The 12,517-nt window shown below is 43.7% G+C and overlaps 1 protein-coding gene across 11 annotated transcripts in view; it reads left to right on the top strand.

Annotated features, from left to right (window-relative positions):
- The window catches only part of macf1a (microtubule actin crosslinking factor 1a), a 214,573-nt gene that overhangs the window by 74,030 nt on the left and 128,026 nt on the right, over positions 1-12,517 (top strand). The window contains exon 1 of one of the 11 annotated variants that reach the window (XM_070985035.1): positions 10,358-10,806. The exons of the other annotated variants lie outside the window; for them this stretch is intronic. Coding sequence (XP_070841136.1) covers positions 10,740-10,806 — 67 coding nt within the window. The 5' untranslated portion in view covers positions 10,358-10,739. Of the gene's footprint in view, positions 1-10,357; positions 10,807-12,517 lie in introns of those variants that run through there. 11 annotated transcript variants of the gene reach the window in all.

The raw sequence follows: 12,517 nt of genomic DNA, 5'->3' as shown, positions 1-12,517 counted from the left end.
CTCCTCTCCTGTCCTCTAATCTCTTAATGGCATCTCGGGGTGTCGCTGTCTGTCTGTCTCTCTGTCCGTCTGATGACTCCTGGCTCTGTTCCTGTCTGCTCTTCGGAACGAGTGTAGCGATCCGCTTAGTTGTTCTGTCAAAACATAACTTACTTAACTGTCAGCAGCACCAGCACTGGGAGGCTTTGATGTGTTCATCCCACACTCAAAGAGACCACAGCAGGTAACTGGACACAGTGTCCTCTGTCAAACTGGGCTTGCTGGGGAATAACTTGACTTTGCATTGTATGTAGTCTAAATTTTGGGAATGGAATACATCTTTCTACAAATGATTAACTCCTCTGTGTCCATTTTAAATCCTTTTTTAATGCGAAGACCCACAGTGGCCTGATATTTCTGCTGTACGGTTGGCTGGATTGTCAGTGAAGCCTCGATCAGGTCCAGTGATCGTGATGTCCAGCTCCTCGCTGTGTTATTAGCCATGCCTGAATAACTAACAGTCTGAGGTTGATTGCTTACGCTTGTGTGACCCAGCGATGCCAAATCCATTTGTCTGGATGGAGCTAACCTGCTTATGTGTAAATGTTTTACTATGTGCTCATCTGATACTGAACATTAAACAACAGTTTGGGTTTCTAATTATTATTTCCTGTTGTTTCCCTAGTGGGAAATTTTGACACACTAAAGAAAAGAGAAGTAAAAGGTTACTGTGTGTGCATCCAAGTGTGAGATTAAACTTTCTTTGAGAGTTTTAAGCTGAATAAGATGTTTTAAAAGCAATGATGCAACACCAGAGACAATCTGAATTTGCTTCTCTGTAACTGGACACAGTCTACCCCCTAACTGCATAATTTGGTACTGCAGGGAAGCTGTGTCTGAGTTTGTCTCAAAGTTTGGATGCATTTCAAAGTGAGTCCAGCTTTCCCTGCAGACTGCTCGACTATTTATCATTGCACTGCAAACAGAATTACAACTCCAGCACTCTTGTTGTTTCAGGATCCCAGAAATCATTACAGTGCGCAGTTCAGTGGCTGAGCGCTAGACAGCCAGGTGCCTCGCTGTACTGAGTGTACTGCTGATGGAAATATTTTATGAAAACACGTACAAGTATTTGCTTCCTCTCATCTACATCCACCTTGTTTCCTGTACGTGTAGTGTAATGGCTTAAACCTCCTGGTGCTTTTGTCTGTATGGTTCAGCCTCAGAAAGGCAGGACGGATCGTTTTCCAGACAGGAAGTGTTTCTGCTGCATTTCACCAATGGAGAGGTCAGAGGTCAGGCAGCTGCCGGGGAACAGTGTGGGAGGCTGGCAGGCAGCGGAGATGTGTCACGGTCACACCACATGCAGCTGTAAGGGAGCCCCAGAATAGCTGTTGTATTCACATAAGTTACAGCATAACAGCAACTCTTCTCATGACCCAATTCTGAACCAGGACGGTGTCTGTTCAGATGACTGACTGTTCTTTTCATAATGGCAAAAGACAATTATTGAGGCGTAAGCTTTGTTAGGAAGAACATTTTAGTTTATCTGCTAATTTACCTTTATTCAAAGCATATCGTTTTGTCAGTTTCTTTGTCACGGGGTAAAAAGGTTGATTGTTAAAGAGTTAATAGAAAATGCTTGTACAGGTAGAAGCTGGTGTTAAAGGCAGAGGTGACTGAGTTCAGTCTGGCAGATGTTACTTTGTCAGAGAAACTGAGGGAAGCAAGAGAGGAGGACATGGAAAGTCCTATTTTTTGTTGTAGCTACATGAACATGAAAGTCTAAGGTCACAGGATTCATCACTCTGATGTGACTGTCCTTTTCCTCATCCTGCTCTTGCTGTTCATCCTCCCTCCTGTGCTTCATCAACATATTTTTTCCTGTTTCCTCCTGCTGTTAGCATGGTCCTCACAAAGCAGCAGTGCAACATAGCTTCTCATGTTAAATAGAGCTGGATTTTATCTGAAGTTTTTGATACAGTGCCAGCTCAATATCTAGATTTTCGCTCATTACTTGGCTGAGTGCTTCTGCTTGAGATGATGAAATAAGTTTGTTGTTTTGCCCCCTTTTGTTCTTACAGTCTTCTTCCACGTTGGTAGACAGGCTGCAAATAACAATTATATTTAATAATAGTTGACAGTTATCACAGGAACAAATGAAGTTATGGTTTTATGAATATATACTGTTCCCACTTCTGCAGCTTGTGTTCTTTTGTGTGGTCAGCCTGCAGTGTATTTCCATATGCAGATAGAGTTTATGGCTCTGCCTGCTCTCATCTCTCAGTAACATGATTTGAAGGCACAGGGCAGCAATTCTTCTCACAAAAGTACAGTATATTTCTGTGTGTGTGTGTTTGCATACGTCTTTGTTTGTGTGTCAGGGTGACCTTGCTGGCATCCAGGCTATCTCTGTGCTGACTGGGAGAATTGAGCCTTACTGGGGGGAGGGAGAGACAGGAGATGTGATATGCTGCTGCATTTAAGGTGCAAAAGGGATACATGCAAGCAGAATCATATGAGACATATGCAAAATAATTACATTTTCTCCTCTGACCAGTGAGGTCACATGTCTGTGCTTTGATGGTAAGCTGCAGATGAATTATGCCTCGCTTATATAGTGAAAGCAGAGACAGTGCACATCAATCACAAAAGGCTGTGTGTGTTTTTGTGTGTTTGTGTCCTTCTCATTCTCTCCTTTTCGGTGTTTGTGTGGCTGTGAGTGTGAGATTTCTCTCTCTGATATCTGAATGAAAAGGGTCATTCACGTCCCAACACAAACAGCCAATACAACATCGGCCTTACAACAACATACTCTCTCCTTCTCCCTCAATGCTTCCCACACTCTCTGTTCCACCTTTTATTTCTTGTCCTGCCATCTTTCTTCTTCTCTTCCCTCCCTCTTGTGTTGAGCTTATACTGTAGTCTGACATCATCGCAGGCTTTGTTACGCCCTGGCTGTATCTGTATCTGTGTGTGTGTGTGTGTGTGTGTGTGTGTGTGTGTGTGTGTGTGTGTGTGTGTGTGTGTGTGTGTGTGTGTGTGTGTGTGTGTGTGTGTGTGTGTGTGTGTGTGTGTGTGTGTGTGGTTAAAGTTTCCAGATGCAGCATTTTTGGCAGAGAAGGGACATGAGATTGGACCCCTGACCTCTTGACCCTGAAAGCTGACGTGCACACATGCAAAGAGGCACCAAACATACACAACAGCAGCTGTTTATTCAACCTTTGCACCGTGTGAGGGGAGGAAATAAAGTGATGAAATGTGCCTTTGCATGAGTGGATGAAGGAGTTGTGTTTTTGAAGGTCTAAAGGCAAAGCAGTATATCTGAGTTGATTGTAATGTGTGTGTGTGTGTGTGTGTGTGTGCGTGCGTGTGTGTGAAAATGTGTGCATGGGGGAAAGGAAAAACTTCATAATGTTGTGACACAAGGAATATTTTAGTTATAAAGGAATACCAATACAACTTAAGCTGAGAGTGCGTATTAGTTGACAGAAAACAGTTATTAAAGACAGTAGATCTAGCTTCTACATTTATCTGAATGTGGTCAAACTCTTGTTAAAACCATCTAAGCATATAAATAGATTGTATTGTTGTATAAGTATGAAGTAGGTCATAGCAAAAATGTGTCACTGCTGTCAGAGATTGGTGGTTTCAGGGTGCTAAAGTGATGCTGGTCTTGCTGTCAGTGGTTTGAGTGTTGAGTCCTGCAGCCCAGCACACTTGTTGGTCTCTTCTGCCCCACAGTGGCAGCATCACGCTCTCTGCCGCACATGTGGTTGCTAATTTCCTCTTTTAGCTTCTTCTCACTGTTCATGTTTTTCCCCTTTTCTCTCTATCAATCACAGTTCGCCAGTTTTTCATATTTTTACTCTTTTTATATTTTTATTGCATGCTATTCTTATTGTTTCTCCTTTTAGTTTATCAATCTGTGCAATGGTCAAATAATTATTTATTTATTTTTTAATTGCTGTTGCAGGGCAGAAAGGACTCTGGGTAATGTAGTTCTGATCTCTGCTTCTCAAAGATCCAGAACACTATTGAATGCTCTCTTTAAGAAATTTGTAACTTGATTACATTTAGAAGAAGTTTAACATTTCAAACCCAAGTTGGCCCTTCAGGAGGTCCAGAGGTTATTTTAGGACAGAAACGATGAGAAATGGGAAATCACTAACTGAACCTCTCAATGCCTCTGTGCTGGAAAACACCGGATAAACAGCTGGGATCAGGATCATATGTCCATTACATCATGTTATCTGGTAATTGTGGGGCTTTGGAAATGACTAATAGGAAAGAAAGTCATCGTTGCCCTTTTTATATATCCACCAGGATGGTCTTTATCAATTCTATGTGACCAAAACGCTGCATTATTACTTTCTTATTGGATCATTGTTGTCCTACAGTGAAAACCATGCATTTACCAAACTTGTCTTTAGATCAGTGTGTTAGGGCTTAAACTGCAGCATGTAGCTGCACTTGAAGTAAAATGAACACAATCGTCGGTGAAGTTTGGATCTGACAACAATGAAACGTTGTCAGAGTGATTGTAGTTGTGTGTTGTTTTGTCTGGGGGTTGCTAGGACTGAAATGTCGGTGGCTTTTTAGAGCAGAGTTGATAACTTGACCACAGACACACACATGCACACACACACGGTTCTCTACAAGGTGACAATAACTCAAAGACCCCCAGCCTTCCAGTCTGTAGCCTGAGTCATGCTGAATCACACTGCACTGTCTCTGTGTCTGACACACACACGCACGCACGCACGCACGCACGCACGCACGCACGCACGCACGCACGCACGCACGCACGCACACACCTTGGTATGATCACCCCCTCTGTCTGAAGCTTTTGAACACACCATCACAGTCAGTCAGCAGACATCATTCAAAGATAGCCGCTCATAAATATCACAGCCAGGATGCATTGCTCACTCATAGCAACAGAGGTAAACACACACGCACACACACCATCCACAAACCTCTGCCAACATGTGCTCATGCTGAGAGGACGATCACATACTGTACAAATGCAAAATGTTTGTGTTCAAATACATAAATATTTAGTGCACTGTGGTCATATCTTAATATATAAAATAACTTCAACATGCCAAAATAGAAATACACACAGGAAGAAGAGCATGTGGGTATCTCCCATGTGGTTTCCTTCTGAGAGAGTGAGGCAACAACACACACACACACACACACACACACACACACACACACACACACACACACACACACACTTCCGTCTGTTTAGTCCCATTTCACTTATTTACCGGTTTTCTAACGGCACTGAGCAACAGCTACAGTCTGGTGGCTTGTTTCAGGGGAATGGAATTCACTGTTCCAGTGTCAGGGAGCGAGCGAGCGAGATTGAGAGAGAGTGAGAAAGAGAGAGAGAGGCGGCGGGGGAGTGGGAGGGCATCTGAATGGAGAGTAGAACTCAGAGAAGTTATTAGCTCCTGTAGTTATGTGCTGAAAGTGGAGAGATGCTGGAGAAAGGACGGGAAGACTGCTTTTGTCTTGTTTCAACACAGAAGAAGTGAAAGGAGAAGAAGGGTCCTCGTCATTCTGGTGACTGACATTTAGAAACCTGCTGTAAAATCCCTCCTTTATGGATGCCTCGAGTTTTGAGACTTTACCTGGAAGCCTGCACTCTTTGGAGCTTTGGTCCGTCTTTGTGTGACTGTTACTTATTGTTTGTGGAGCTACCTGACATTTTGTAGAAGTTTGGGAAGCAGAGCAACAGTTTGTGAATGAAGATGGACTTTCTAACAGACCCCACAGTCATAACGCCCATCGTGGTTGTGGCTTTTCACTTCTTGACAGCAGCTGGATTTTGGTTTTACTGTCGCCGTTGTCGATGGACAGACAGTTTTGAACAAGGTAAACCGTTCCTTTTTAACAACCCACTGCTGCAGAGAGATACCGCTAAACTCAACATTTTTCTCCCCGTTTCCTTTCTTATTGCTTGTCTCTTCTCCATCACCACTCCAGCTATAACTTATCTCTTCTTTGTAGAGAGAAGGAGATGATTTGACATTGGCTCCATGTGCTTCCTGTTTGGTCCCGCCCCTCCTGCTGTGCCATTTTTGTACTGGACAAACTCACTTATCTGTCAGCTTGTTGGTGTCTTCATTTAAATCATTGCCTTTAGCATTTAGGTCAGCATCTGCGTTGCTTTTAAAACCCTTTTGAAATTGTTTATAAGGTAGTTAGCATGGTGCTAAAGCTTTCCTAGCTTGCAGAAGTAAATCCATGTTTCTTATTTTAGTTTGAGTGGAGTGTAAAGGGCCTTGTGCGGCAATGAGCATATAGGTTTCTCCTGTTTCACCTCTTGTTACAGTGAGACACCGTTTTTATGCTTTTGTGCTGCAGGACTCGATTGCTCATCTGCTTCTACTGCATGAGTCAGTGGAGCAGAACCGTCCATATTTGGCTCTTTGTGGAGAAAGGCTGTTATATTTTAATGGACTGTTGAATCATATAGTCAAATCTATGTAATTCATCCTGGAGACTGCAATCTGTGTGCGTGTCTTTGGCTGCTTACGTGGCCAGCTTTGTCTCGTTTTTATAGCTACGTGTTCGACACCAAACAACGAGCTGCTGTGCTGCCAGTAAGCTGCTGAGTTCAGTCATGTGTCTGATTGTTCATAGCTAATGGTAAACACTAATGTAACATTGATGTTTTGCAGCATTAAACAAATTCCAGTTGGCTTTCATGCTTTAGTTTTAGTGCTAATACTCATTTAAAACCTGATACAAATACTCATTATGTAACAGCCTATTCTGACATGATGTTTATGCTGACCTTTATACCTTAAATATACACGTAATCTGTTCAGATGCAGTGACTGAACAGAGGAAAAACTGAGGCGAATTCTCAGTCAGTCACCGTTAAGAGTAGATGAGGCATTTGGTTTGGGACAAGGGTCTAATTTTGTCTGAATGCTGCGTTTGGCTTAGATTCAACCGGGGGAAATATGTGTCATGACATAACGGTGCAGATCAATTAGGTTGATCAATACGGAGAGGGCAGTGGATGTAGCGGTGAGGGTAAGGGAGGCAAGGGAGGGAGGCCCTCGATGTTGTCCACTTACATGGTCAGCTGAGGGTGCTGTGCCCATGATGCTTTGCTTATGGATTAGGAAGCTGGGCCACTGTTGGTGCCTGTCCAGCATCCTGGACAGTTTCATGAGGGTGTTGGTGTGTCTTCCTAAATATTTTTACTGTAGTTTATGATGTTTTAATTTAAGCTAGATTAAAATAGAACTTCATACCGTTCATTGTGGAAACTGTTTATCTGTGTGTGTCTCTCATAATGAGTGCTAAGGGTGTGTCCATGTGAGTGAGTTTGAAGCCACAGTGAGGCAGGACATTTACTCAAATGACAAACTTTCATGTTTACTTGACTGTTCCGTCTTGTTTCCAGGTTCTAGGTACAGTATGTGTGTGTGTCATAGTTTGTGATGCTGTGGTGTTGATGCTACCCTTACTCATCTCATCACAGGAAACCAAAGCTGTCACAGTGGTAGGCCAAGCGTGGTAGGCTGTGTGTGGGTGTGCAGTGTTATATATGAGCATGATGTGGTTTGAGTTGTCACAACATGTAAATTATGGTGGTTTACACTTTGAAATTGCACTTAACTATGTTCTCTATGTTTAGAATACAGCATAGCTTGTCCGGTAATAAAATATCAATAGAGGTACATTACATTTTAGGCCAGGTGTAGTTTCATGTCATGACCACTGAACAGGACAGGTGATGTCTTTATTTAGATGTGGGTTAGCAGTGAAACTGAGCTGACCCTGAATCACCTTTGACCATTAATGTGGCCTTTGGATTTATAAACTAGTTTTTCTTATTTGTCATCTTGTGTCATTTCAGGCTAGTCTTACTTTAGTGCTGATAACCTAATAGATAAATGTCTTGTATATAATGTATTATTTATGTTCAGTAGTGTCCCTCAGGTGTGTCTCTTCTGTGGCCACAGGAGGGCACATTCAATCTAATCTGATGACAGGGCTTGTGGTCAACTAGGCCAACTGGACAGCTTAGTTAGTGTGTATTTGGGAGATGTGAGCTACAAAACAGCACCAGAGAAAATTTGCATATTAAAGATGAAATACTGGAATTCTGACAAGAAATCTCCCACGAAAACTGTCTCCTCCCATCATCTGATTTGCAAATCTGTAGCGCGTTTGTTAAGCTCGAACACAAACAAACATTTAGCATTCAATGTTCGTAGCTCAGAGAGAAAAATGGGATAAGAAGCGGAAGGCAAGGAAGAATTAGATGGAAAAAAAGAGGGATGCAGGCTACTGCCAGCCTTCGAGTGTCACCAGAGACGAGGAGGAGGATAAATGCACCCTGGGAGCCAGTCTGACTGAAAGAGAAACAGAAAGGGAAAGAAGGGAAAATTACATGATGGATGAAGAACAAGAGGAAAACCAGAACACTTGGAAACCTCCCTCTCACTTTTAATTTTAACTGAATCACAAGAAGATAAAGGCAGAACACTGGAAGACAGGGCAACAGAGAGGGAGAGGGAGGGAGATTAGAGGTGATAACTGGGGAGAAGGAGGGAGTGAGGGATAAGCACGCCGTGTGGTATTAGAGACATAAGCTCCGTCTGGTATTTTTAGTGTGGATGGTCCCGTAGAGATGGAGAGAGGAGAGATTCAAAGTGAAGGCACGGAGGAAAGGCAGAATCTGATGCCGAGAGGGAGCAAAGAAGAAGAGGACCTAAAAGAAGGAGGGGTGGAGATAAAGGAGTGACGTCGCTGGTGGAGGAAACGGTTGGAAAAAAGGAGGAGGAGCTTGTGTTACTCTGAGCCTGTTGTGACGGTCAGAGTATGTGAGTCATTGTCTCGCCTGGTCAGGTGTGTGCGTCTGTACCCTATGGACAGAGTACACCTGCTTTCAGAGCCAGGAGCTGCTGTCATATCAGCGTTTGTTCTCATGAGGTCTGTCCTCACGTCCTGACTCCTGGCCAGGTCACATGACCTGAGGAGGCCACAGCCGAGCTTTTAGCCCGAGCGGCGGAGTCATTGCTTCCACACTGCTGATTCTTGACTCTGTTTTTCATTATTTATTTTTTCTTTTTTTTATAAGGCCGAGCAGAAATTATTCAGAGCTGCGCTGGCACTGTCTGGGACGGCACAGCTATTTTGAGAGATGAACAAGAGGGAAGGCAGAGAGAGATTTCATAATAATAAAGAGTTCATGCTGTCAGCTGTGAAAGGAAGCAGACAGTGAATTTTCTTGCCATGACTAGATGATGTGTTCAGCAACAGGCAGTGTGGGCTAAAGGCTGCTAGAGGCCTCTTATTCACTGCTGACTGCTTATTGTCTCTGCCTGAAAAGCACAAATCTGGATCGAGGCCAAAAATATGATCGAAGCTCTTCTTCATTATGTGTGCCATCATCATCTGTTGTACACGTATGAGGCACATGCGCTAAAGAGATGAAGGACTGCCTGGGCTGGTTTTCCTCTCTATATTAAATTAAACAACGTCACAATCCCGCCAGGCCTTTCTTGAGGCTGCGGTCCATCTCAGCCCAAGTCACACTCTCTCCGTCCATTTTCTTCAAAAAGCTGCCGAGCTCACATCGCTAGGAGCAGAGAAGCCTCCGGGCTGCTGACGCTTTTACAAAAGAAACCTGGGAAGTTTGTGTTTGCCTCTTAAGGAAAGGAAACATGGGAAAAGGAGCAGGAGTAAAAGCATGAAAATCAAGGAAATGAGATGTCCTGGAACTGCTGCATCTGGCTTTCATCAGCTTGAATGCAAAGACTGTTGTTTGCATAGTTCAGCAGAACAAGGCAAACTTTTGTATTTTTAGATGCTTTTGTAGTTTTGTGGCACGTAGAGAGAACTCGAGTGGATTACATCATCTGTCTTTCAGAGTTGGTTTTTAAGAACATTTCTATCACAAACTGCCTCAGGCTCCTTTGAACAACAATAAGTCCTCCAGCTCTGCTCTGTGACAAAAACAGAAAACAGCGACCAAATGTGGATTTATTCAGCGTCTGCTGTCCTTCTACAGGCAGTCAACTGAAAATGAGAAAAGAAAAAAAGAAAATTGTCCCCCTGGATGGTACATGTCAGCAAGGAAAGTTGCTTACGTATGCAGAGACAGCGAGAGGAATTGTAGAAAGAAGAAAAAGGTAAACAGAGGAAGCACCCCTGCAGCTCTGCAGAACCACCATCAGCTGCAGTCTGAGCACAGACCGTCTGTTGTGGCCTGGATACAGAGAGCGAGCAAGCAAGAGAACAAGCGAGAGAGAGTGTCACTGCCTGGTGAGGAAGTGGAACTGACTGGAGGGAGTAAACAGGGCGGGCGGGAGGGAGGCCGTCCTTTTAGAACTGAGGGCGAGGAGCTGACGTCGACTTTGACACACACGTGTGAGAGCAACTGCTGGTGTGGAAAGAGTGCGAGAGGCAGAGGGAGAAGGCCGGCCAAGAGGGGCTGACATGGCAGCTAACACGGGAATCGAGGAGAGAGGGAACGGCTGAGCCACAGAGAGATTAAACCAAGGGAAGAGTAGAAACTCTGGGAGAGAAACTGGTAGTACCTGCCAGTGCTCTCCTGGTGGTTCACGCTCACACTGCAGCTTTCAGCTCTGGAAACGTGAAGGCAGCTTGTTGCCAAAGACGTCTCGCTGCTATAATCATCTGACTTCTGTCTTGGATTATGCACCGTTCACATCAAATGAGGCTCTGACAAGTGGAGGTGGGAAACACAAGAGTTGTGGACGATGTGGCCCGACTACAGGAATGAATGTCATCTCAACGCTCACCTGTACTCGCTCATGTGCTGTGCAGGTTAGTGTGTGTACCTGTGTGTGTGTACCTGTGTGTGTAACTGTGTGTGTGTGTACATGGCCGTAGTGAAGCTGTGCAGTATTTGCACTCATTGTTTACATGCTGTCAGTTGGAGAGGCTCCTGTCACCACGTGTTTCACTCTGTGTTTGAACTGTTCATATTTGTGCACACACCCGGGACAACAGTTATGCTAGCTGTGGTCTCTATTAATCATTGTGGATTTCAGGGCAAAGGGCGAGACGGTCGTGTGTGTCTGTTTTGTTTTGTTTGGACAGCATGTGAGGGGGTGTGTGCATTTTAACAATGCCTTCCTCTGTGCACGAATGAGAGTCTTTCCGTGGCTGTCACTCACAAACCTCGACTCTCCTCATGTCTCCAGTTTTGTAAAATTAATCACGCTTAAGATCACACATGATGACTTTATGACCCCATTCCCACACCTGCAGCACATGCACCTGATAAGTCCTCACAGGCTGATGAGCGATAAGTGTTTAGCGAGTGCGGTTGACCAGTATAAATGTATGTGGTCTAATGGCATGTCACAGTGTGTTTCCTCTGGGCTAACTAGCTCAGCTACCCGGGCAGGTTTTGGATGTAAGGCGTGTTGCAGTGGTGAAACTATTTTGCAAGAGCATGTTGAAATATGTGTTCTTTGCCTCGGGGCTTGCCCTTTATGTACACTCCTCAGTGTGTCACCCTGTTTGTGTCGTGTCGGTTGTGCCGTGCTGAGATTGACCTTGAGGTTTATGTGGTTGAGATATTTGACCTACTAAAACCTAAATCGAGTTCCCTCTTTGGAAATCCGTTCTACTTTTGGAGCTCAACCATTGAAGGTGTCAGGACCGCTTAGAGGCTCTGTAGAAGTCTGTGTGTTTGCATAGGTGTGTGTGAGAGGGACACTTGAGATAATAAGATCTTTGAAGGAGGAAGTGATACCTTCTATCTCTCCCCATGGCTGCTCTCCCTCATGGCGTCACCACAGCAACTGATAAACAGCTGGCAGGATGGGAGGTACCTACAGCCAACTGTTTTCTGATTGGCTGGAAATGAATCTGTTGGACAAACTGGAGGGAAAGTACTCATCTGTCACTGAGCTGTTGAATGTATAAGCGAGTCTTGATATGAGAAAGAAAAATATCTCATCACAGTTTCATTTTTCGCTTCTGGGGTGAGTATTTTCACAGAAATGAAATGATTAGATATGAGACATGTTCTGCATTTAGTCAGAGCTGAAACTAAAGACCCTGGAGAAGTAGGACAGACTACACACTTTTAACACTTTTAACTTTTGAGTAGATGTTACCAGAAGATGTCCTGTCATAGTATTTTTTATGGAGCAGTGTCTTTTATGTTATGGACCCATGCTTCTGAAATAATGTTGAAATATAGGCCTGAAGGCCTTTTGATTATCAATTCATCTTCCGATTATTTTCTCAAGTGATCCATTAACCACTTGCACTATAAAATGTCAGAAAAATGTGCAAACTGTCCATCTCCTAAAGCCCTCTTTGACATCTTCAAGTGTCTTTTTTGTATGACAACAAGTAAAAAACCCAAAGATATTGACTTTGCTGTCATATAATACACAGAGAAAAGCAGCAAATCCTCACAAATGAGAAGCTGCAGCCAGAGAATGTTTGGCTCATACTATTAACTGGTTATCAAAATAGTTGCAGCTTATTTTGTTTTATTATTGTTGCACCTCTTGTC

The sequence above is a fragment of the Chaetodon trifascialis genome, chromosome 17 (genome assembly GCF_039877785.1).
Source record: "Chaetodon trifascialis isolate fChaTrf1 chromosome 17, fChaTrf1.hap1, whole genome shotgun sequence".
In the NCBI taxonomy this organism is placed as follows: Eukaryota; Metazoa; Chordata; class Actinopteri; order Chaetodontiformes; family Chaetodontidae; genus Chaetodon; species Chaetodon trifascialis.
This window is presented reverse-complemented; position numbering and strand designations above follow the sequence as displayed.